Genomic DNA, 27,243 nt, shown 5'->3' with positions numbered 1-27,243 from the left:
ATGCTCATCTGTGACCCAACACTTTTTTTGGTTTCCAGAACTGATTCTAAAAATGCCACCTTCAAAACAATTCATGTTCAGACTGGTTCTGCCAAGGAGAGTCAGCCTGCAGGAGGTAGGTTTGTTAATATGCTGACCGGAGCACTGTCATTACACACGCATCCAACCATCCAGCTTGGGGCTACTTTGCTGTCTACAAACTGTGTCTATCCATGGTTCTTACTGGATACTATTGGAGCCCTCTGTCAATTGTACTATTAACTTGCTGTCTTTCTTCAACCACCCCAACAGGAATATGCTACTCATTTGAAAACTGTTTTCTGTTTTGTATTAAATCAAACAGTGGAGTTAGATTAGAAAACTATACCACTGAAATCTTGATACAATACCTCACCCCGCTCAATTTAAATAGATGAACAATTTGCTAGAGTCCAAAAAGGTGGAAACTTGCTTTGTCACTGAAGGCAGAAGAGCCAATCTAGTAACTTTTGGCAGGCAGCTGAATTCCTTATAACAGACCAGATTGTGATTTATATCTGGGTCTTCATGTATGGAGGGTTTTTTGCAGGGTTTGAATTATACTTTATTTGCAAAATAAAAAAAATTAAACAGTTCCTTGATTAACAAGTCCTCCTAAGGGAAGGAGCAATTCGATTGGAGACCCCCACCCCTGTTTCTGGTTTTTTCAAATCTTACAGGGGGGGCTCTTGTGTCTTATGGGAGTGGTCAGTCCCCTTGAGCTCCCCCTTAATTCGTGCCCTGGTTTGTTGTCCTATATTTAATCCTTGACAAAGCAATCGGAACTGGTTAAGTAGAGGAAATCACCAAATCTAAACTTCAGCTTAAGGGCAATGGACAGCCTTCTGACAGTGGATGTAAGGGAGAATTGACAATGCAGGAATAGAGACCTTGGACAAAAGCATGTGGACCTCAAAGTGCGAGTCTCCAAGAAAAAAAAAAAAAAATACAGGGAGTTGCATACACTACAGTAAACCATAAAGCCCATGCAGTACCTGATCATCCAAAAAGATATGCAAGAACTGCAATGGATTACATCACTTGAAGAGTCTGCACACACCATCAGAGTGTGCAAAGCATGGATAGAAAGGATGATCACTGTGGTCACTATGAAGTCACAGGCACACTTCATAAGAGAAATGAACGGTGCTGAGCAGAATGCATTGAAATGATCAGCCTGAAAGCAAAAGGATGCTTGCACAAAGCTGAATGTAGGTGCATAATTCAGTATTGTGTCAGAAAGTGACATTAGACCCAAATGAAAATCCACAGCATTAGACAGGTAAAATTCAGAGTTTGCGGTCATGATTTTTCTTGCCCTTACTGAGAAAGCTTAGGACTTTAAATGCAAATAAAAAATTGTGAAAGATGCAATGTTTTTAATAGGACCTGGATTGAAAAGTATCCATTAGCCTCATCAAGCAAGTATAGACCTGTTTTGTTTCCTGGGATTTTGGGGGGGGCGGTGCAGGGGTTAGTTCTAGGTCCCTCATGTTGAGGAAAGGTTTGAGGATGTCTACCTGGAGCATTCTCAAAACAGAAGAACTAAAAGAGCTGTACCTCTTGAAGCATGTAGGTGTTAAGATCTAAATAGATGGTTGTGGGGGGAAAGGAATAATAAAATATATTGGTTCCTTCCAAAAATAAGCCCAAGCTAAACAAATAGCTACAGAGGAAATAGCTTCTTCCTAATGTATATTAACACATCAAGGCACAGAGGCAATTCTTGGTATATTTTCAGACTATCAGCAGCACATCACCTGTTTTAAGAAGAATAAAAAAGGTGTGTGTGTGTGTGTGTGTGTGTGTGTGTGTGTGTGTGTGTGGAGGGAGAGGTCATACAAAGATTAATTAGAATGATGAGCTATGATGGGAAATGTGTATTTAACCTACCTGCTCAAATCAGCAATCTGACAGGACTACTGTGGAAAGATGTTTAACGGCTATGGAACGTGCGTCTTCAGAGAAAATATAAGTGAGTGGAAAATTATAGCAGCTATGATTGGAAATGGAAAATTATACTGACTACATTCATTTCCAAGGAGGGTATTGGTACATTCTTCTTACAATAGCATGATCATAACTTGAGACTAGTAGCTTTTTGCCTTCAATATTAATGCAAACTGAACAGATATTTTGTCAGAGGAAGGCACTTGGCCTTAACTTATGGCAGTATTTGGAGGGGAGGGCAGGGGGAAGAAAAGGTAGAATGCAAAATGAAGAAGTGGATAAGCCACTTACTGCCATTGCTCAAAAAGATCTGGCAAATAACCTGTCTCTTAGAGGGAGGATATTTCCTCCACCCCTGCTGCAAATATAATTTGAATATTCACTTGGAAAAAATGTAGTAAGAGACATGCTTTCTAGCGCATCTGACAAAAGTATAGTTGGATTAAAAAACAAACAAACAGTTAGGTCATGTGTTAACTTCCTTGCTGGTGATGCAGAACACTGGTATCTGGTTTTAGATGAAAAATAGAATGAGACTGCCAGAGTTACTGCTGAAGAGAAAACATGGCAAAATATAAGTGAAGGCTATTAGCATGAGGTAGCCAGGACCACATATTTTCAGTCTGTGTTATCACTTGAAGGGGAGCTGTCACTATTAAATGACATTTGTTTAAAGGCAATGAGGATTATAATCCTTAAAGTTACAGAAATGTGAAAAAGGATACATGAAGTTGATGTAAAGATTGTAAGGACCAGAGATATTTTTATACTGGACTCAAAAGAACAACTTCAATAAAGGAACTTTAAGGTTTGCATATTGCAGAAATACAGACCAAGTCATGCAGGAAAGCCCGTGATGGTGCTGCAGGAAAAATTGCTTCTTTCCTGTCCTGGAGTAAAGTATGACTTCAAAATAAAGTAGTTAATAAAAATGTAACAAAAATTGACCCTGTTCCATGTTTATCACTAAAAATTACAGAACATCAAGGAAGCAAAATGTATTGCTTTGTTCAACAGAAAACTGAAACTGAAGGTGTCAGTACAGTCGGATACTGATCTTAGTCTCTGGGACTTGCAGATCCCAGTGACCAAGAGACAGTTAAGGCAAAATTAAACCTGATCTGATGTTGTGTCCCAGGATCTGCAGCAACCTCATAAAAATAATGCTACGTATTTATTCAAATATAAGATGACCCTGATTTATAAAATGGTTCCCCAATAATTAGATTCTATATATGGAAAATTTATAATTGTTCTAAGTTTCCAGGTATAGAATTGAATGATTGGAGGTTTGCCTTGACTTTGTCCCCTTCTCACCACTACAGCAGGCAAAATAAATCTGGAAGGATCAGGTAGCGCCGCCCCCCCCACGCCGTCCTGTCAGACCCTCTGTCCCTGAGCACATGGAAGCAAGGGGAAAATTTGAAAACAATGACCTTGAAATAAACATACCTATAATAATTTGCATATCAGCACATTACCACAGGTACCCATAGACTTAGTTCATCCAGAGGTGATGCATCTTTACCTTTTTGGAAACTGCTGCAAGTTGTAGCACAGGTACTCCATAAATATATTTTTAAGCAGTACTTTTGTACCTACTTACATATAGCACAAACTATGCATGATGTTAGTCCAAAGCCAAAAGGATCATGTTTTGGGTTGGGTCCCAGCAGTCAACAACATTTCAAACCATGATGACCTCATAGATCAGCACTGCTCAGTATGTGCATGTACTCCAGATACCATGGGTGGGTACCAGATACCCCCACAAAAGATCCACATGCTAATGAGCCCCCCAATCATGACTGGAACTGGGTGTTTTTGTCACAAATTCTCCATGCTGATTGAGGGGGAAAGCTTTGTCTTGTATTCAAGAAAATATGGTATGCATTTTTCTGATCTGGGGGGTGGGTGAGAAGGAGGCCACAGATAATAGTGACATGACGCAAGGTTACCTGCAGTCATGTGAGACTGTTACCCTAACCACTCACTGCAGAGAATTAGTTGACATCTCTAAGTCCCAAAAGGAAGAAAAAAGACAGGCAGTGAGTTGGTCCTTGTTTGGTCTCTAAAAGTTTCAGGCTGGCAACAACAGTTGAGATAGCTGAGATTTAGGACATGATATAAGCAGAGCTAGTGGATGCTACCACTGCCTGGTTTTGATGTCTCAAGGGAGACCAACAAGTCTATGTAACAGTGCCTTGGGGACTAATGGAACATGGGTGGGTAGTAGCAGATTGTTCATATGCATATGGCAATCTGGATTACACTTATGTTTGTTAATTGCCAACAATATTGCCAAAGGCTCTATCAACAGCCACTTGGAACTGGTTGTTATGAAAAGGCCTGTGCCACAAAATGTTCCTTAGTTAGAGTTCAGGCAAGGAGTAAAGCAGACCTCTGTCAGACTCCTTGGTACTGAGAAATTCCTGGGCAATATGTGGTCCAGGAGCTGTCCCTCAAAGACTCGAGCAAGATGAAATTATACAAACTTAAGTAAACTACTGTCTGCCAGTGCAGAGGCTTTTAGTGTTTCTTAGAGTTCCAAATAATTCTGTGCACCCCCAATTCTGGATCTGTCCTTAGCACATCCCTGGCACATCTCTGCTCCTCCTAAAGGTCTGGAAGCTCTTATCCTCCACTCTACAATTGCAAGGCATGAAAAAGGAGCTGACCCACTGCTTCATCAAAAAGGATGAAGCAGCAGAGCTTCCACTAGGCTGTATCTATTTCCTCTTCGTCTGAAGATGGCATTGGCTGCTGCTTTCCATACTCAGATATTTCTGTGAGTTGTGGGGAGAATCATAGAAAGAAGGACTGGAAGGGACCTGTAAGATCATCAAGTCCAATTCCCTGCCATGGGCAGGAGGTAATGGGCTCAAATGAGTTCAACCAGGTGCTTACCCAGCCTCCTCTTGAACACCGCTAGGGATGGCGATTGCACCACCTCTGCTGGAAGTGCGTTCCAGGTTTTGGTTACCCGTATGGAAAATAAGTTTTTCCATATGTCTGATCTAAACTTTTCCCCAACTAGCTTGTGCCCATTGGTCCTTGTCTTCCCAGCGGGTGCTTTTCTGAAAAGTTGCTCTCCCAGATCCTGGTGCTCTCCCTTAACATAGTTGTAGGCAGCTATCAAGTCAACCCTCAGCCTTCTTTTACTCAGACTGAACAAACCCAGATCCTGAAGTCTTTCCTCATAGGGCCTACTCTCCAGGCCTTTGATCATGTGGGTGGCTCTTCTCTGCACCCTTTCAAGCTTGTCCACATCCTTCTTGAAGTACTCCAGTTGTGGCCTGACTAATGCCAAATAAAGGGTAAGGAGCACCTCTCTGGATCTGTTGGTGACACACTGGCTGATGCATGCGAGAGTTCTATTTGCTCTGTTGGACTTTCTCGCACTGGTGGCCCATATTCATCCTCTGGTCAATTGCCATCCCCGGGTCCCTTTTGGATGCAGTGCCAGCCAGTGGACCACCACACATTATATAGGTATGGTGAGGGTTCATCTTTCCCAGATGAAGGACCCAGCACTTGTGTCTGTTGAACCTCATCTGATTGCATTCAGCCCATAGGACCAGCCTGCCAAAGTCATCCTTGTCCTGTCCTCAGATATGCCCACTTGTCCCCACAGCTTGGTGTCATCTGCAAACTTAATCATTGCACTTTTCACTCCCTCATCCAGGTCATTGAAAAAGATGTTAAAGGCAGAGAGGGAGAGCTCTGCCTTCAAAAGCAGCCATTATGATTGGTTGCCTTTCCTATTTCACTGCCTTTTGGAGAAGTAGAACCATCCAGGTGAGTTCTTCCATTAGATAGGTCTGAATCACATGGCCAGGGGACCTTTTCAGTCATGACATTGCATGACATTTAAGTCATCATGACATTGTCACCGGCAACAAATTGCAGAAGTTGGCAGTGTTTCTTGCATCTTTCGCAGAAGGAAATCAACTCTGATCTTTAGTCAGTTATTGGTACTGCTTTCTGGATTGAATGATGTCCTACTTGCAATGCCCAGTTGTACACTGGGTTGGCCTGAATTACAGTGTTTGGCACTGAGTGGATCTCCTTTTTCTGCAGACGGATGCCTACTCCTTTGCCTCTGGCCACCTTGCAGCATGTTCATACAAAATCTTCTGTTCTTGATGAAAATTAAGTTGTCAGTTGAATGATGCCGTGGAAAAAATGATAGTGTTTAAAAGAGCATGCAGATGAGCAATCTGATGTGTTCAGTGCTTTTAATAATAGGTAAATTCCTCTGGCAGACTTGATAGCTGGTCACTAAATTGCAGTTCAAGCTACACTGCTAATGTACTCTGGTAAAAGCTTGTAGCCAATTGTACCTTTAACCCCTTTATGAGCACTTGCTCTTCTAATGTTACATCTTTATACTCCTGTAGTGATGCAACTGAGTTAAATTGCTGTAATTTTAACCATGACTGAAGCAGGATTTAAGATGCATGGTTTTGCTACACTTTGGCTGCATCTACACGAGACACTGCACAGTAGCTTGTTAGTACTGCGTAGTAGTGTTGTGGGACACGAATCATGATGTGACACTACTGCTCAGCTGTAATGAGCTACTGAGCAGTCAGCATCGCTCAGAAGCCGTACAGCATCGCTATTTAGTACTTGGCTATGCAAGTACTAAATGACTGCGCAGTAACAACTGCACAGTCAATCTTTCCTGTAGATGCAGCCTAATATTACCACAGGAGCATGAAAGTGTATCAGCTACAGTGTATCAATTTGTATCGGTATTATTTTATATTGATGCATTTGTTACCAGAGCAAGGATGTAAGCCAGTATAGAACTTGGAATGAGTGGGGAGCTGTGACCGGGGCAGCAGCCTCAAGCACTGCCTTTTGGGGTGGGGACATACAAACATAACTGGCACCACAGTGGCAGCTGACCATACCACTGTGATTGTTACCGTGGCAGCCAGTGCTGCCCTATGCGTTGCGGCTATCCTGGGCATGGAGCTGCCCTGCTACATCTCTGGGTGAGGCTAACTGTTATTACACAATCAAACATGCACTAAGCTATTTGGTGCATCTTAGCTTAATGTACAAACAGTTAGTACTGTCTGATTCTCCTTCCCCATCAGTTCTCTATCTGTGCCTGAAATTTTTGTATGTTTTTTTTGTGCGCAAAAGCAGTATGAGAGAAACCAGGCAAGAAATGGGTATCTTTTCAAATGGGGAAGGGCAATTAGGAAAGGTATAACACTGAGTTGTTCCAGGGAATCTCCCATTTCTCCTCCCCACTACCAGCCTTTACTGCTGTTTCTATAGGTTTGATCCATTGCAAGCCTTCAGAAAAGGGATCAACTGTGGCTTAGTGTTAAACTGCAGTGAGAGCTGTACCTGCAGTGTAGTTCTAAGATATGTGTTCAGTGTGAGCCTGTTTACTTCCACTTACAGAGTTGCTGATTCAAATTATGCCCCTATATCCATATGAACAACATCTTTCTCTCTGTACTATCTGCACATTTTTAATTTCTTTTTTTCTGACAAACAAGGTAATATTACTCTGTGTGTGTATCAGTGTAACATTTTTACATTGGCTTCATTTTATTAGGATGTATGTCTGAGTCACCCTCAAGGGAAGCGCCCAGACTTAAGTCTAGGATTCTTCTTGGAGATGCAGAGCTATGCTGATTGCAAGGGATTCAGTAACTCAGCATCTCTGTGCAGAGCTTGGAGGTGACAATGAAATGCATCCATTTTGTTCCAAACTAATTGTGTAGGAAGAATGGGAGGAGGCTTCACTCGGAAGGAGAGAATGCTTCATTCTGAAGTCCTTCAAAGGAGCATCCAAACTGGGGGGCAATAGCTTAGGTTAAGGCTTATAGTTTTCTTTTTTAAGTTAATGATAAAGGAAAACACAAAGAAGCTGGTAAGTATGGACTACAACCAAAGTCTGTATACTCTGCTTGAAACAAAATAGGTGCTTTGCCTGCTTAGTCAGGCTTCTTCTATGGAGGCGCTGCTTTTTATGTCTAGCTTGTGTGCTAGTAAAATGGATTGATTTCTTTGAAGTTGCGTATAGTTGCTTTATGCCTCTTAAGCTGAAGTAGAGAGCAGATCTCTGCCATCCAACAATGTCAGTTTGGATACCTAAACTTTGTTCAGATTTCTAAATTTGTAAAATTGCAAGCAACAGGTGCAAGCTTTCATATGGATAGAGTTCTTTGTGTGGTACTAGATGTACTTTATTCATAGACTACAGCTGAGGCGTTGGCATTGGACTAGGAATCAAAAGAGGGAATCTTGGACTGGGAATCTTGAGGGGGTGACTCTCTTTGCTACTCCCACCCCTTATATATCTGGTCTTGGGAGTTAAGGGTACAGCCTCTGAATCAGAATTTCCTAAACCTTAAGTGCTGGAGGCTGCAAGAGAGAGGAGCAGTGGAAACAACACTGGTTATACCCTGCTCAGTCTCCTGTCCTTTCAGCATCCACTCTCTAACACTGTGTGACACAGGCCTATTTGTTGCATTCAGTGAACGTGAGCGTAGGGTCACCATGAATTTGTATAAGCCCCCCTTAAAAATGGAGGCCACTGAGAATACCTGCAAAAGCGGAGGCTCAGGGGTGATCTGATGGCCACCTATAAGTTTATCGGGGTGACCATCAGTAGCTAGGCGAACGTTTGTTCACCAGAGCGCCCCAAGGGATGACGACTAGGTCGAATGGTCATAAACTACTACAAGACCATTTCAGGCTGGACATAAGGAAGAATTTCTTTACTGTCCGAGCCCCCAAGGTCTGGAACAGCCTGCCACCGGAGGTGGTTCAAGCACCTTCATTGAACACCTTCAAGAGCAAACTGGATGCTTATCTTGCTGGGATCCTATGACCCCAGCTGACTTCCTGCCCTTTGGGTAGGGGGCTGGACTCGATGATCTTCCAAGGTCCCTTCCAGCCCTAATGTCTATGAAATCTATGAATACAACTGATTGCTTGGAACAAATAAAAAGGAATCAGGAGTGGGAGTGAGGGTTACAGGTTTAAAACAAGATATCCAGAAGGGGATACAAACCAGAACACATTGGCTAGCATCAACTGCCCCCTGACTGAGTTGAGAGCTGTGTGACATAGTATACCGGGCAAGATGAACCTGTGGTCTGACACAGTGGGCTCATCTACACATGCAGTTACAGCACATGAATAAACTGTGAATCTTATTGTCCAGAATGTATTGCTCCCAGGTGTACCATTTAAACATGCTTGGCATGAATAGACTCTGAAGCAATAAGCTCTGCAGTTTATTCATGCACAGCGTGTTGAGCTGTGGTGGAGCAGCCCTGGCTGGCAGGAGGTTGGGGTGGGGAGGTCAGCCTGCCAGCCTAGGGCTGCTCCCCTAAGCTCAGCATGCTGCAGAGGGGCTGGATGGGGCATGAGGGAACTTCACTGTGGGGTTAACTGGCTGGCAGCAGTCCCACTGAAGCACCCTTGTGCCCCAGCCAGTCAGGCACTGTCTAAACATGCGCTGCTGTGGAGTTTTTTTTTACTTTGCAGCAGGATAGTACTTGTATTTACAATGATAGTATTTGTATTTGCAAGTATTTACAAGTACTATCCTGCTGCAGAGTAAATTAGTTCACTCCAGCCTAATAGGGGTGCACATGTAGATGCCAGGATGTTTACTGCACAGCTAATTAGTCAACTGTGCAGTAAATCTCTCATGTAGACATGCCCAGTAAATGGCAGTTCATGTGTTCTTATGTCTAATTAAACTGTAAGCTTCTCAAGGCTGTTACTTTGTACAGTGCCTAGCACAATGGAGCTACTAAGAGCTACCGTAATACAAACAACACTTCAAAACTGCATTGGTACTAGAAGGTTGACTTCTAAGCTGTCATATGTGGGCAAAATTGTTGCTAATGTGCCTGCTTACAGATCTGAACAATGACTACTTGTTTTTAAAGTGTGCATTATTTAAATTACTTAATTCACCCTCTTCAAACCTAACAAATATTTCTGAAAGCTGTTATCATTAGTGCTCTAGAACTTCTCTTCTTCTCACAAGATTGAAGCTCCTGGTGATCTAACAAACTTCCTGTCTGAAAGAAAGGGGCATAGAAAATATTTGGCATGTGGAATTGTTGTTTCTCCAACAAAAAGTGCTCCTTGAAACAGGCCATTTTCACAGCTCCTGTGCTGGAGCTAGGCAAGCTCCAACTCTGAGGATTCACTTGTGCATTAATAAAGGAAGTGCTCGGCTAGAGCCTGCTCCTATTTAAACCATCCTGGCCCTGGTTTGGGGGATGAGCACAGTTCCTCTCAACCTGCCCACAGCCAGTGCAAGGTGCCTTGGAGAGGAAGAATAGTTCAGTGGTTCAGAGACAAGCCTAGGATGTGGGAGGCTTGGTTTCAGTTCTGTCTTGTGTAGGCTTCCTGTGTGACCTTGGACAAGTCACTGTGTCATAGTTCTCCCATATGAAATGGGAATAGCATTTCCCTGCTTCCTGTAGAGAACATGGCTTTGGGGAGGCTCTGTAGCTATTTGTGGATATCATGCTGGGGAGGAAGAAGCTCATTCACAGAATCCAAAGAGCTATGTGTGTTTTCTTTTGGAACTGCACATGGGAGAAAGTGGCAAAGACCAAGCGGTACAAAGCAAAATGGTCTGGAGGCAGAGGAGTGCCAGACATCCTTCTCTTCCTCTGGACTAAATACATGAGCCAGGTGTGCAAACTAGCAACAGGGGTGGAATCTAACAGGGAGCTTTTGTCAAGTATTTTGCAGAGCAACTCATGTGACAGTGGTAGGTGCACATGGCAACCAATGGGAGCCCAGGCCCCATGGTTTTATGAGATCCTGAAGTGCTTTCGAGAGAAATGCAAGTTGGATGATGCTAACCTAGCAACCCTGGTGAACTGCTGCAAGATACAGGAGGTGGTAAACGCAAGAGGCACCATGTTGCCCATAGGCTTATTACCTGAGCTAGGGACAGACATTCAAAAAGCCTGAGCCTGAATTGATTCAATCTTTGCAGGTTAGTCTAACCTGGATAGGCTGAACCGGTTTGTAACTGGACAGACATTGTCTCTGGACTCAGGAAATTCAGGAACATGCCTGCAGTGGCTCAGGCTAGAAGCCAGGGGGTGCTAGAGCAGCCCTCCCTTCCCTTGTACAGGACTGAGCTGAGGTGGGGTTTGGCCGGGCCCTGGCAGGACCTCTGATTAGGGAGGGTTGTAAACCCCCACCCTGCCTGCACCATCCCAGGCTTTTTCCCACTTGCTGCTCTAGGGGGAGGAGTGTTGCTAGACCCCAGCCCCCTGCTAGTACTCTGAGACAAACGGGAGGTGTGCAGTGCATCCATCTGTTGATGATATGGAGCTTTTCAATCTCCCTCCCTGTTTCTTTATACTGTCTGCAGTAAAGTGACAGGCGAGTACATTGGCGACATGTAGGGGGGTGCATGTGCCCCTCCCACCCCGAGATTGGTTACCACCACCGCTGCTGGTGGCATCTGCCAGCAGTTGACTCTCATCACCTTCCCCTCCCACTGCCAGCGGTGTCTGCGGGTGATCGCCGATCGGTGCTTGGTGCTCACCATCCCCCCGTGACCATTGAGGTCACTGTGGCCACATGCAGGTGGTCACTACTCAGCCTGCCCTCACTGTCACCATCACTGTGGCCACCTGTGGGCAGTCCCCACTCACCGCCATCATGTCTCTGCCGCCAACACCACTGCTGCCGCCTGCAGGCAGTCGCTGTGTCCCCCCATCCTCAGGAGGCACAAGGCGTTCGTGGGTGAGCAAGCCAGCAGGAGACTGATAACAGTGATTATCACCCACTCAGCAAAACAATAGGCTATCGCCATTACTTCAAACTCTTCTTAAACAGCTTACCAGCTGATCTGTTGATTAGCTCCAAACAGCCCTAAGCGGTCACCGTTCTGTCTGCCTGTCCCAGGGAAATTGGAAACACACACATCTGCATTAGCTAGCATACCACATGCCTAAGATCTGTGGGGCTGGGGTCCCTGCTTTGCGAGATGGGAGGGTGGGACGGTGGGAGGGGAGGTTTTCCTGCTTGAGCACTGAGGTGGGGGTAGGGTAGGGGGAAGCCAGGTAGATCCTGCTGTGCCTGCAAGTCTTTGCTGGAGCTGCAGCCAGGGAGAAGAAGGGAAGGGCCAGCTTTGCTGTGGGGCAGAGAGCCCTGCCCAGCCCAGAGAGCATGCCAGGATGCTGGGGGAGTCTAGTTTATCTAGCAAGGGGTCTGGGACAGACATTGCATAAACCAGTTTGACCCAAATCAGTTAAGTCTGATACTACATTCAATCAGGTTTATCTCAAACTGGTTTCAGCCATTTTCAAACTGGTTTATGTGCACTGAACATCTGTTCTGTTACAGGTTTAAACCAGTTTCTGATCACTTAAACCGATTTATGTGTAATATCTGTCCCCAGCCCTGGTGACAGCTGCCAGGCTGTGTGGGAGCGAATCTTCCACAAGGACCTGCAGGAGCACAGAGACCTGAACTAGCCAGCAGCCCACTGGGCACTCCCTGTATGGGCATGGAAAAACAGCACAGGGCAGAGATATCCATCGAACTGCCCGAGACAGACCAGCTGCTGGCAGGCAGAAATGATCAACGACCTCTTCTGGGACTGCCCATATGCTAGAGAGGTGTGGAATAAAATCCGTGCACTCCTTCTGGTGGTGACAGGTTTCAGAGATGTCACCAGGGAAGCGGCTCTCTACGGGCACCTGACCAGAGATCAAGGGACCCTGACAGCTCGCTTCTACCAGCCTGCTTCAGGTATGCACTGTGGAAAGCCAGGAACCTGCTCATAAACAGACACAGACCCCACAGTCGAGGACTGTATTAAAATGGGGCGAAGTGAAATGTACTGGTACTACAGGAAGACAAAAGAGAAAGACAGGAAAGAAATGGCAGACCTCGTATGGTGGAGAGGGGTCTGGCATAGAGTTTTTCCAGGACAGGCCTTCTGAAGAGGGCAGTGGGTGGGGGTACAGGTATGAAGATGGGTGCACGGGTGCGTGGATACAAGGTGTGAAGAGTGTAATGGGTTTTTAATGGTTTAACTATCAAAATGTGCTTTGATCTGCTGAGTGAACCACAAGGGCTGCTTGGTGGAGTGCCCCCACAAAAAAAAAACATTGGGGAGGAAGAAGCTCTGTGTTGAGCAGCTCTTTATGGGCCATGTTTCTGTGGGCCATAATTGAGCAACTGAACAAACGTATCCTGTTTTAAAAAGTTGTGTTTTTTCTGATTTAAAAATATCTCAGAACAGGTCTTATTTTCCTTGCATCCTGTCAAATAAACTGCTTGCCAAGAGACACCCTGTTTGCAACACTGTTCACAAATGAATTAGGCTGAAATGTCACAGAGGACTTGGGGCTTCCTTGGGGTCTGCTCAAAACGTATTACCTCTGAACACGTATGATGAGCTTTTCTTATCTCTTCCTCCTTTCACTCAAACAAATGGATAACTAACAGAACTGGACAGGAAATATTTTTTTTCCTAGGACATTTTCAAGATTCAGACCTGTTCTTCTTTTGATTGGGGCAAAACCAAAATGTTTAAAAGTCCCATCCCCTGCCCACAGCAAGATATCTGTACCCCAGAATAGCTGATAATCCCATTGTTATATCTTGTGGCTCCATGGTGGTGGGGAGATTGGACTAGCTTAGGAAGCAGAGCACTACACAGCTTGCATGGCTGGGAACTTTACTGTTCTGAACAGGAACCCCAACTGAAAGTAAGCATGGTGCTTGAGCATTGAAAGAAGTAGTATCCTATATAATGGCTATTGAACAATACATCACACCTATGATTAGTGAGGTCAGCTGGGATGTGAAACATGTAGATTCACATCCCTGCTCTTCCAGTTTGTCACCTTCCAAATAAATCCTTGATACTGGTATATTTATTTGTGGGGTAGATCTCTCCCACTCTCTCTCTGACTGACCAGAAATTCCATCCTAGCCCTGAGAAATCTTTCCTGGAAAAATCTTTCAAAACTGATGAACGCCTTACATGTTTTCAGAATTGCCAAATTAGCATTTTTCCTGACATTAATATATCATTAAAAAAACCCAAACTCTCCTGATTGTATCTGCTTCTAAGTACATCTGGCAATATCTCCAAACACCATCCATGTTGTATTTCAACATCAACCACTCCTCTTGCATCTTTGTTCAAAAAACAGCAGTAAACTTTCTTACAAGAGAAAATGTCTCCCTCTTATTCTGCCTTAGCTGTGAACAAGGTGTGTTCAAATATAAGAACAAGTTTCATCCTGAAGCAGGAAAAATTTCAGTCCCAAAGAGATCCTTTTTTTTTTTTTTAACTTCATGATGGTAAATACTACTTCAAGCATGGCTATATGAGAGCTAATCTCATAGAATGTGTCACGTGGTTTTGTTTTAGATGTCAAATAGTTAAAAGCAAATTAGTGATTAAGCCCCAAGCAATGTTTAATCTCATGAAAATGCTTTTGTTAAGAAGATGAAAACCTACATGCTTATAGCTTCATGGCATTTGCCATTATTTTATCTAATCAGAAGTTACAGAATAATTACAGAGCTGTTATAGTCCAACTCTTTCTTGCTTATCATAGAGGGAAAGCAAGTCTGTTTGACTATATTTTAAGTTTACTTGTATGCAGTATAATTTCCTTCCTCTAATGAGGCCTTGGGACTCCCAGTTTCTAATTTAGGGGTGGAATGAGAGGAGGTATGCTACGACGTTTAGTCATTGGAGAACTCTTTTGGTATGTACGCAAACCCACTGTTTATGTCTTACTAAAATACCGTTCCTTAACAATGCCCATTGCAGCTAATTTGCAACTGGATATTGTAAACATTGACTTTTAAAAATTTTAATAGAGCCCTGTGCAACTTAATTATCTATTATTGGCACTTGTTTTCTGCTGGTGAATAGTTTGAGGAAACTAAACTTTGTAGTAGCAAGGTCTCAGGTGTCAGTAAGATGGACAGGTTATTATTTCACAGGAGGAGAAAAGCATCTCCCCTGTGTCATAGATTTCATAGATTTCATAGACATTAGGGCTGGAAGGGACCTCGGAAGATCATCGAGTCCAGCCCCCTGCCCAAAGGGCAGGAAGTCAGCTGGGGTCATAGAATCCCAGCAAGATAAGCATCCAGTTTCATCTTGAAGGTGTTCAATGAAGGCGCTTGAACCACCTCCGGTGGCAGGCTGTTCCAGACCTTGGGGGCTCGGACAGTAAAGAAATTCTTCCTTGTGTCCAGCCTGAAACGATCTTGAAGTAGTTTGTGGCCATTCGACCTTGTCATCCCTTGGGGCGCTCTGGTGAACAAACATTCCCCCAGATACTGGTGGTCACCCCTGATAAACTTGTAGGTGGCCATCAGATCACCCCTGAGCCTACGCTTTTCCAGGCTAAAGAGCCCCAGGGCTCTCAGCCTGTCATTGTAGGGTCTGCTCCCCTGACCTCTGATCATGCGTGTGGCTCTTCTCTGGACTCGCCAGCGTTTTGGTCGCTTTACTATCTGCCGCATCGCATTGCAGGCTCATGTTCATCTTGTGGTCAGTGATGACCCCCAAGTCTCTTTCTTCCATAGTGCTAGCCAACATAGCACTGCCGAGCCTATAAGGATGCTGCGGGTTTTTTTTCCCAAGGTGGAGAACCTTGCATTTATCGGCGTTGAACACCATCAGATTCTCGTCCGCCCACTTGCTGAGCCTGTCCAGGTCAGCCTGGATAACCTGCCTGTCTTCTGGTGTGGATGCTTTGCCCCAAAGTTTGGTGTCATCGGCGAACTTGGCCAGTTCTGATCGCTTCTGACTCCAGTGTCCACATCATTAATGAAGATGTTGAACAGTATGGGTCCAAGGACAGAACCTTGGGGGACCCCACTGGTCGCAGGGCACCACGATGAGTGACTTCCATCGATTACTACCCTCTGGGTCCGACCCCGGAGCCAGTTTTCCAGCCAGTGGATCGTGGAGGACCCAAGGCGACAATTGGCCAGTTTCTCCAAGAGGTGATCATGGGAAACCAGATCGAAGGCTTTTTTGAAGTCAAGATATATGACATCAATCTCTTCTCCCTTGTCCAGGTGATAAGTCAACTGGTCGTAGAAGGAAATGAGATTGGTCAAGCAAGACCTACCCGCAACAAACCCATGCTGGCTATCCCTTAAGATGTTGACGTCGGTCAGTCCATTAAGGATGGCCTCTTAATAAAATTTTCTAAGATCTTCCCCAGGATAGAAGTCAGGCTGATGGGCCTATAGTTAGCCGGATCCACTTTCCTCCCTTTCTTGAAGATAGGCACCACATTGGCCTTCTTCCAGTCTTCGGGCACTACACCAGAGCGCCAGGAGTTTTCAAAGATCCGTGCTAGAGGCTGGGCTATGATGCTCGCCAGCTCCTTGAGTACCCTGGGGTGTCACTTAAGTCATTTCTCCTTCCCCAGGTTATGATCACCCTATACTTTGATATCCTGCTTATTTAAACTTCTACTGAAAAGTTTTCTCCAGCTTGTTTCCAATAACCTTTCACATTGTACAAGGAAAAGGTGAAACCAATCCTAAACTGGAGCAGAGCTCCCAGGTTATCTCCAGTGGGTCTCCTGCCTGCCCTGAAGTTCATCCTGGTGCCTTAGCAACTCTGCTGATCTCTGAGCCATGTAGTGTCCTCAGACTCTAGAGTATTGCAGCCTCTATTAGGTCAGATGGTAAAACTACTTGGCTTCTGTGACTTAAGGTGTGGACACATGACACAATTACTCAGCTCTAATTTACTCCAGATTTTACTCTATGGTAAGGAGTGGACAAACAATTAGCTCTCCCAAGCTGGCTGCTCTTAGTAGGAGCTAGGTAGGAACAGGTTCCTATCTAAGCACCAATAGGTATCCACTACCAAGTGCCTGACCACTAAGTGGCAGAAGGAACCAAATTGCATAGACTTTAGCCCATGGGCCAAATCCTACCCACCCATGAAGGGATTGGATCCTATCCTCAGCATGCTCCAGCCACATGAGCAGAGGAGCTGTCCTTGGGGTCCTTCTGCAGCTTAGTCACTCTCCTGAAGCTGGGGAGGCATCCCTAGGGTCTTACAGCTCGTATGCTAAAGCTGGAAGATGCGGCCTGCTGTGGGGGCTGAGTTGCAAGCAGTGGCTCATAGTGGCAAAAGGTTGCCAACCCCTGGCACAGAGCACAGAAGTACCCTAGAATGAAACCAAGTAGGAAAATGTGACTACCAAATACACAAATGGCAATTCGGGGTGACTTTCATTGGTACATAGTTATTCCTCACTTTCTGAGGGAAAACTTTACTGGGAGGGGAAAGATTTAGATCTATGAAAGCCTGTATTATTTGTCTGTTCCATTCTTACTGCAGAGTCAGTTTGGTTTGCTCTGCAGTAACCATTCTATGTGCCTGCATCCTAACTTACCGTCAGGAAAGACCTTAGGCTAAATTCATTCCTCACAACTCCACTGTCTTGAAGAGGTGCCCCAGGGATGGATTTGGCCTTCAGAGTTTGACTCTCCACCACAATTTTACGCCTGCTTTGCAGAGAGGTAAGAGTCTATTACATGGGCTATGAGGCCATTGGACAATCAATTTTCCTACTCATGGGGCCTGATGTAGCAGAGGCAGGACACCTGAGGTTCTTGAACAACTTTCCAGTGGGAGTGAGGAAGCCACATCTGCCTTTAGAACAGAGGTTGATCCGTCCACTGGAAGAAGGGCTGGAAACAAAAACACCATACTTAATGCAGAAGAGTAGAAACTTAGGGATCCCTTGGCATTCCCAGCATTTGCTCATAGATTTTAAAGAGCTGAGCTCTCAAAGCATTTTTAAGGGTAGAATATATATTTGGGAAAATCCTTACTGTCTCACTCACAGACTTGTACAGGATTAAAGGATCTGGCCTTACAGGCAGGGGCTGCAAAAATTGTCCTATTAGAATTTTCAGGAAAAAAAATCTTAGACTTAAATTTTCTGCAACAAGATTAGTCCGTACAAAAAAAACCAACAACAGAAACATAGGATTGGGTAATGACTTCAGTTATCTGAAAAAAACCCAACCCTGTGTGATTACCTGCGATCCAGCCCAAGAGTAAGTAGTGTGACCAGCCTAAATACAAACTGATCCTTAGACTTCTGAGTACCCTCAGGTAACAGGGGTATGACAGTACTTGGCAGTACTCTCATACCCCTGTACTATGCGCCCTGTAGACTCAGACACCTATATCTTGTTCCATCCACACCATCTGTGTACATCCATAGCTATCCCATCCATGGTAATGACTGCAGAAATGTGATAAACTGGATTTAAAGTGTGGATGCAGGGTCAATTTGCACCTTGTAGACTAACCAAGGTGTGTCTGTAATAGATGTAGACCACAAATTTTTATGGGCTGGTATTCACTTCATCAGATGCTGTGAAAAGAAGAGAAAGAAATGTGAATACAAAAGAAAAGAAGAAGGGGAGAGGACAAGCAGCGCTGGGTAAAGTGAACAATAAACCCAGAAGAACAAAGGAGTCACAAAACTAATCCAGGTAATGGGATAAGAATGCATAGTCCCTGTTTACACCATACTTAGCACAATCCAGTCTGCGGATGATTTGTTGTTCCACAGTTCCCTGTTCTAATTAGTTTTTAAAGGTTTTCTGCCTAAGAACAGCCATCCTTAGATCAGCAATGGAGCGTTCAGAGAAGTCAAAGTGTTCTGCCACTGGCCTGCATAGCTGATGCCAGATTGGTGTTCGTTCATTCTTTCACACAGGGGTTGCCCTTCTGTCCAATGTAGACAGCAGAGGTGCACTGTGGGCAGGCACTGGCATAAATAACATTGGTAGAATTACAGATAAACCTCAGATGTTATTATCTGTGTTATTTGGTGCAGTGATGATGTAATCTCTGTTGATGTTGGGACACAGAAGGCATCCAGATCTGTTGCAAGGCCTGGTGCCTTGGTGAGACTGGGTGTTAGGTAGCCTGTTGTTTGAGGTTGGGGGGCCACCTATAAGCCAGGAAGTGTAGATCAAAGGAAATTTGAAATGACCAAATATGGAAAATTGTGTAGATAAAGAGTCTATTCTTCAGTTATGAACAGACTATGGGTATAGATAAAAGGCCTGGGATTACCCTGATGTAATACATGTGAATTTTATACTCTGATCAATTACCCCAGGGTGTGTAACAGACAGGCAGCTAGATAACTGAGTAGCTGGCAGTAGGCTAGTATTACAGGAACTTACCACCAGGTGGCAGAGGATCCCTAAATCTTGCCCACAGGGCTACTCCCATACAGTCAATCCAGTAGCAAGAGCTGCAGATTCATGAGAAGGTACACCAGCACCTGTGTACTGCAGGGTTTTTATTTTTTGCAGAGTACTCTTGAAATGGAGAGTGACTTACACTTCATATTTTGTGACCACTCTACTTCTACATCAGTGCAATGACAGTGTGTAAATGTATTGTGTGTCCCTGAGTGTTTTTTATTTCAAGTTGTTCAAGCTATCCATAAAAGTCTTCCCGGTTTCTTAAACATCAGCACATCCTTTTTCCACCTCACTGTAGCTCAGATGTGACTACAGGGATCTTGTTCCAATTTCCAATACTGAGCAAAGAAAATTTTCTGCAGAATTATTGCGTGAAGGGTGAAAAGAATTAGGAACTGGAAACATTATATGAAAGGAAAACCTGGGACCACTTACCTTAGAAAGGTTGGCATATGATGAGTGTATATGCTTGATAGGATATATCATATCATATACATTTATATGATATATAAAAAGATTGGTCTAGAAAAGTCAGACTGGGAATTTCTGTTCTCTTGCTCTTGTAACGTAAAGGGAATGCTGCGTTACTAAAAGGCAATAATCTCAAAACAAACCAAAGTGATAATTTAATCTAGGGACAGACATTACACATGAAATGGTTTAAGCGATTGAAAACTGGTTTAAACCTGTAACACAACAGGAGTTCAGTGCACATAAACCAGTTTCAAAATGGCCAAAACCAGTTTAAGACAGGCCTGGATGGATATAGTCTCAAACTTAACTGATTTAAGCTAAACAGGTCTATCACCTAAATCCCCCCCCTCCGACTCAAGTTAACTCACAGTCCCCCAGCATCCCAGGAGGCTTTGCCCCTTCCCTGCAACCCCCCCTGCCCGCTCCATGTTGCAGGCTGGGCAGGATAAAACTTGGTCCATGCTGTCTGCTCCAGCTGGGTGGGGGCGGGCTGGTCCTGCCTCACCCTGCCTCTGGGCTATCACATGACTGAGGCAGCAAAACCTCTGTTCTGCAACCCTGGCCTGCCAGTGCCTGTCAGCCTGGCAGGGGTGGGGGGAAGGTGGGGGAACAGGGCCCCCAGCTCCAGTTCCAACCTCAGCCCCAAGCCCTGGTGTGCAAGGGTTTCTCCCAGGCCCACACCAGTCACTGATATGCATTTGGGAGGGGGGGAGCAAGCCCTCCAGCCTAGGACCCACCCGATCCCCATGCCTCAGTGGGAGTTCCCCTGTCCTGGGCAAGGTGCCTTGAGCCCTGCTGCCCATGCAGAGGGGAAATTCCCCCCTCCCACACCTCTATGCAGTTCGGCAATGACTTAGCCTTGCCCCGCAATGCTGGGGGGTGGAAACCAGTCCGCCCCAGCCCAGGGCTGAGCCAGCACTGGACCACACTGAGGGGTGGGAGGGTAGAATTCCCTCTCTGCATCAGTGGCAGCATTTCGAGGACCCTGCCCAGCCTGGGGAAACCCCCACTGAGGCATGAAGATCTCTCCACATGGTGTTAGCTGGGCCCTGGGCAAAGGGATACCAGGGGATTGAGGGACACGTGCTGGGCAGCCAATCAGGGATGGGCCCTGCCCGGCTGCATTTGGGTCCTCTCAGCAGTGGCTGGCAGGCTGGGAGGCATGCCCTAGTGCCCCCAGCTTCTGGTCTGGGCCACTGCAGGTGTCTGAGTGCCTTTCCGGATTCAGAAGGGCACATCAGTTTACTTACTTATTGGTTCAATCTATGCAGCTTGGAGAAACCTGCAAAGATTGAATTGATTTAGTCTGGGCCTTTTGACAGTCTGTACTTAGCCTCCATGTTTAATTGAATGCACTACTAGAGGAAGTCATGGGTGACTGGTACCTCCTGAGACTTGGTGGGGGGTGAGGGGGGAACAGTTTGTGGGTGGCAGTGTTGGTGGCAAGCGGCGACTGCCCGCAGAAGCCAGCGGTGGTGTCGGCAGCAGAGGGGTGGTGGTGGTGAGTGGTGACCACCAGCAGAAGCCTGGCAGCAGCATGGCGGTGAGGCGGCAAGCAACGACCACCTGTAGAAGCCGGCGGTGGTGGTGTCATGGCGAGCGGTGACTGTCCACAGAAGCTGACAGCAGCGGCAGCCAATCTCAGAGGGGGCACGTGCCCCCCCACGCCACCCCTACCAGTTGCCTATGGAGTAGGTTGTGAAGAAAAGAACTTGGCCTGAACTGAAGAAGGACTGGACCTTCGTATGACAAATGAGAGTATCTAGTGTGGATTACAGTATTGAATGAATCTTCCTCTAAAGCACTTGATGCTAATTGCTTTTAGAGCCAGGGCATCTGCCCCACCACTCTGAGCCAATGTGGCAACTGATATGGAAGTCTGCAAGGGGCAGTCCCGTTATTCCTTGAAAAACTGAAAACAGGCAACCTTGCATCTTTATAGTGATCAATGCAAACATAAAAACAGCATTCTGTCAGAATGGCACCATTTTATACATGATTCATGCTTTGCGTAGATGAGAACATAAAGGCTTTCAGCCATAATCTGAACTCTCTGCATGGGGCTAGTAGTTCAGGAGAACGTGCTCAGAGGCAGAGCCTCAGGCATAAATCTAGGGACACAATCCATTGTTTTGTTACCTGGAAGATGTTAAACACTGCCACTCACAGACCAGTTTATAGTCTGCACTAAGCACCCTTCCTTCAGGTTGGCAAAGGAGCCATTAAATGCTCCCTTGTACAGTTGGAGCTGAAATAATATAAGCCACTGTTCAAGACACTAGCCAGGTTGCCACAGCCTGAGTCACAGGGCATTTATATACGTGCTTCGGAGGGGGCGGGGAGTGCTTTAATTAGTGCAACTCTGAGAGACAGCACCTAAAGCGTCATGTGTATTGGTGTCCCTGCACTGAAAAATGGCAGTGGGGCGCTTTGAAGTAAAGCTCGTTAAACAAGCTTTAGTCTGAAGAGTCCCACTGCCATTTTTCAGTGGAGGGACACTGATACATGTGACGCTGGAGTCTGCTGGAGCACATTAATTACCACGCTCCAGTAGACTTGATTAATCGAGTCTGCTCCCACATGCTGTAATTACAGTGCATTGGAGCAGCCTGCTTGCACATGTATAGGAGCCCATAAAGACCAAGAGAATTCTCTAGGGAATGGTTGCAAATGGAGGGTTGGGACATTGACTGGTTGTAGATGTGCATGTCAAAAGCTGAAGGGAGAAGAAAGAAAGTGGGAAAAACCAGAGAACTGGTGGAGAAGTAGACCCTGAAAAGGACCATAGACAAATGTTTCATCAGGCACAGTGCTTGCTGGCAAGGCAGATCTTCATGAGAGAGCTGTCTGCTGTCATGTGTTTTACCTAGGTTTGGTGAAAGAGCAGTTTGGTGCAGAGCTATGTATTTACAGAGAGTTCACAAAAAGAAACATTTGGCTCATTTTGGTAGTTTTTTCTCATAAGGGCAACAGCCTGGCCAAGTCCCTAAAACTGGCTAATTCCCTGGGCCCAAAGGGCAACAAAGTATTGTTCTTCTATTACAGCAGGAACAGATCTGCTCAGACAATCCTGAGAGGGGTTTTTTTTCCCCTTCTCATTGGGATGAACTCTTCCCTCTGTGCTTTATTTGCTTTCCATCTCAACAGAAGTTTTGTAAAAATGTAATTGTCTCCACATAGATGCCCAAGATGCTCCTGTGAATACGGTGTGTCCCATAGGGCCCTGACACATGGTTAAATGCTGCTTTCCAAAGGAACCTGTAGAAGCCCAAGAAGAAACGATTCTTTTGTTTTCGGGTAGGTCAGCTAGCATTAGGTGTTGCTTAAATGTAGGCTTTCCCTTGGCTGTGCTATATCATGTAAAACCATTAATACATTGAGTGTGCTGTCCCTTACTCATGGACTCATTCTTTGTTGATGCTGCCTGTATTACCCTGTAATAGGCTTTATTTTGGGGATAGATAATGGTGAATGAAAATTAAACTTCAGAAAAGCTGTTTGGTCTGTAAGTAAAGCCTGGTAAGTTTTTCCATGCTCCTTTCCTTTCTGCTATCTTTCTATGAAAGTCTTGGCCAGATCCTCCCTTGTTTTCATCTAGCTGAGTGATTACTCTCTGACTGGTTGTGCTGGAAACCAATCTGACTACTTGATGAATAAGTTGATGCTCCATGGGAATGAGGGTAGCAGAATATGGAATTCTGTCAGCACACTGGAAGGCAGCTCAAGCATCTCAAATGAATTGCTGTAAAATGGTGACCTGGATAACAAAATAATATTATTCTTAAGTTTATTACAAGTTGCTGCCACCTGAGTCCTGTAAAGGCTGAGGCAGTACTCTCTGTGCAGTTCTGGGGGGAAGAAGTGTCCACATCACAAATGCCATTAGCTTTGGATAGTAACTGGTCTTTTTGTGGGAAGCTTCAGCAGAAAAACCAAGATACTCGTGTGGTAGCTGGCTCTTGGTATGAGCTCCAGGCACCCTCTAGATGCAAGTCTAGCTTCCTATTGCCTCCTAATGTCCCAACCCTAGGGCTGGCAAAAACCAAGCAAGCAACTTGAAAAAGAGTTCTTAGAGGTCTGCTGCAGGTACATTGATTCCTTTGTACAATTTGAGCAGCTACTCCTGCTATACCAGCTCTCTGCTTAGAACGAGAATGTCTTTTTGCAAGGATTATAGTCTGGCACAACACATGTGCCCCAATTTCAAGTAAAATGCTTTTGCAGTGAATTTCTATCAGGTTCCTTTAATCTAATATCAGTGCCTTGAAATCTATCCTCTGTCAGTGCTTCACTTCCTTCCGGTCTCTGAAGAAGAGGGTTCTGTACTTACAGGTGAACTTAAAATCCAGCAAGAGCAGGATTTCAATGCTTATGCATTAGCCTTGTGTAAGATTTAGAACAAAAGCTTTCACGTTGCCACTGCCAGCATTCCCCGCATGTGAATGCAAGTGCTGGGGTGGTTCCCCATGCCTTTCTGCTGTTACTCAAAAGGAAAACAACAAACCCACAAAGATGCTTCCATGATTGTTCTTGTACACATTCAGTGAAGGTCTTTGACATAGATTTCAGTGGACGCAGAATAAGACCCCCAGAACTAAAGTGTTCCCAGAGCCAGCTTGGCTTAGTTCACTCTCCTTGTACCAGAGTATTAATTCCTGCAAGCTCTTTTAACCACCCTTAGGAAACCACTTCTTCATTAACTCTGATCCATAGTCACATTAAAATGTGAAATCACTGGGTGCGAAAATAGTATATTCACTGCTACTAATGTAATATTGCCACAGCAATTCCTCTAAAAATATCTTGTCCACTTGATTGCTTTCATTGTGAACTAGAGATAATGTACCACTTACAGCTGATGATTAAAATTCATAAAGCTTCAGTTCTTAATTACAGTAACTCTGCAATCAGAGTGAAATGTCAGATCCTGTATGTTATTTGTGTATACACAAACCCAAGAAAACAAGGAAATGTTCTACAAGTGGTTCTGAAACAGTGGGCTATGGAGGGGCTATAGGTAGGCTGCAAGGGTGGACACGGAATAAGAATTTTTTCTACAGTCTCTTGCTAAGATGCTGGGCTGCTGTATCTCACAAAGAGGAAGTGAGAGAGCTGTCTTTGTGCGGCATTGAAATGGGGGCTAATTAGCCCCTGTGCAGTGTCATGCAAACACAGCTTTTCTGCTTCTTTTGCAGAGCTAGCATGAGACAAATCTGCTGCTTATGTCTCTATGGCTGGTCCAGCAAGAGGACCTTGAGAGAGATAGGCCATGGAGCTGTGCATAAAGCTGCGGGCTGGGCTTAGGGGCTGTAAGTGGACATCAGTGGGGCTTGTTGGGGTGTGGGGTTTATGGAGGTGAGCCATGGTATCAGAAAGGTTGAGAATCACTCCTCTCCTTTTGTTATCCATCTGGGTTGTACAGCTTATCTTTTGAACTGAAAGGATCTCCTGCAGAAATACCCAAATGGGTCTCATTAAAACAGGTTAGGACCAACAAAAACCAGATCTCTAATCTAGCAGAAATCACGTCAGGGAAAAAAATCACCCCTGAACACACACAAAAATCTGAAATAAGGTAACAGTTGTTAAGGCACATCAAGAGGTAGCACAAACAGCAGTAACTCATTGTAAAGGATAGGAGGGATTTATGTAAGGAGTAAAGGAGGAAGTTTAACATGTTCAGGATTAAGGTTAAATTTAAAAGAAATCCAAGCATGTAAAGTTTTGGAAATGCACAGCCAGTGCACCCAAACTCCCTTTACTCTCCAAGGGGCTAGTGGAAAGAGGAAAAAAAAATATTAACTTCTCTTTTAAAATTGTTCTTATAATCTTGGGCTTCAACCAGTTAAATACCCTACATATAACTGTCTGGGTACTACACCTGATGCTGCAGAGCACAATTATGCTCATTTTGATGGTTAATGGATACCCTACCTCTGCATCTCCAAGCCTCTGCATGTTCTGTTTACTTTCAGGTTTAACCTTAACACCAAATTCCATGGGTTTGTAATGCTGGTGAAATAATCACAGAAACAATTGCAGATATCTCTATTATGTATTTTACCCTAAATTTATCAGGACATGCTTAGCATCTCAGCTGCATTTTTTCCTGAGGTTTTTTGGGTTGTAGGGAAGGGGGTCTAGTAAGAAACACCCCCCAAAAAACCAAAACATGCATTGCTAACCCTGGCAGCCTTCATTCCACTGTCATCCTGTTTAGCCTGTAATCTTGGTGAATACATCTCATATGCATTTTGTACACTCTACCTATTCTATTAATAAAATAACAATAGATCATTAGTGTTGATCCTCAGCTGCTGTGAACCTGCATAGCTCCCTGGATTTCAGCTGAGCAAATGCCAGTTTGCATAAGATCTGCCCCATAATCTGGAAGCTTCTTCAGAAAGGCAAAGTGGTATTCATGTTATATGCTCAATGTTTGCAGACTGATTATTCTTCACACCCTTTCTCCTGGCAGATTCAAACAAAGCCACTGAGCAAATGGGAAATCAAACACTGATAACAGAATTCATTTTCCTGGGCTTTTCGAACCACCCTGAACTTCAGATGTTATTCTTCCTGGTGTTCCTGGTCATCTACATGGTAACCTTGCTGGGGAATGCTCTGATCTTAACCCTCATTAAGACCGATCCAAGCCTTCAAAAGCCCATGTATTTTTTTCTTAGTAACTTGTCTTTCTTAGACATTTGCTACACATCTGCCACAATCCCAGTCATGCTGGTAAACTTCTTCCAAAGCAGGAAAACCATCTCCTATGCTGGGTGCATTACACAACTCTTTTTCCTCATTACCTGTGCTGGCACAGAATGTGTCCTGTTAGCCGTCATGGCTTATGACAGATATGTGGCTATCTGTAGCCCCTTACATTACCTGAGTGTCATGAGCAGGCGGGTTTCTGTGCAGCTGGCTGGGTTTTCATGGTTGTGTGGCTTGGTGAATTCTCTGGTTCACACACTCCTCACCTCTACCTTAGCTATATGCAAATCCAATCAACTCAGTCATTTTTTCTGTGATGTCCCACTGCTGCTGAAGCTCTCTTGCTCAGAGACTTACATCAACGAAACTGTGCTTCACCTGGCTAGTGCCTTGATCGGCTTGAGCCCCTGCCTCTTCACTCTGGTCTCATATGTCCTCATTGTTGGTGCCATCCTGAAGATACGCTCAGCTAAGGGCAGATTTAAGGCTTTCTCCACCTGTACTTCGCATCTGGTTGTGGTCATCATATTCTATGGTACTGCCAACTTCAATTATAATCGGCCCAGCTCAGGCTACTCCCTGGATGTGGATACCTTGGTTTCATCCTTGTATTGCATTGTAACACCCATGTTAAACCCACTTATCTACAGTTTAAGGAATAAAGAGGTAAAGGATGCATTGAAAAGGATGGGCAGAAAATATTTTCCTTCAGTGCCAGAGCCCAGCAATAGACAGGGGACTTTAGTACCATTGCAAATAGAGAACGTCTGTATAAATTCAGTGTCAGGACATAATCAGAGCATGTTAAACCTACAGTGA

General features: G+C 44.7%; 1 protein-coding gene across 1 annotated transcript; it reads left to right on the top strand.

The window, feature by feature from the left end:
• On the top strand, positions 1 to 27,243 carry LOC102370053 (olfactory receptor 5V1-like). Its single transcript, XM_025198171.1, has 2 exons — positions 1 to 115; positions 26,186 to 27,243. Exons 1-2 carry the CDS (start codon positions 1 to 3, stop codon positions 27,241 to 27,243), a joined length of 1,173 nt encoding a protein of 390 aa, XP_025053956.1.

Source organism: Alligator sinensis, unplaced genomic scaffold, assembly GCF_000455745.1.
Source record: "Alligator sinensis unplaced genomic scaffold, ASM45574v1 scaffold19_1, whole genome shotgun sequence".
Lineage (NCBI taxonomy): Eukaryota > Metazoa > Chordata > Crocodylia > Alligatoridae > Alligator > Alligator sinensis.
The sequence above is the reverse complement of the archived record's forward strand: the minus strand, read 5'-3'. Positions and strand labels throughout refer to the sequence as shown.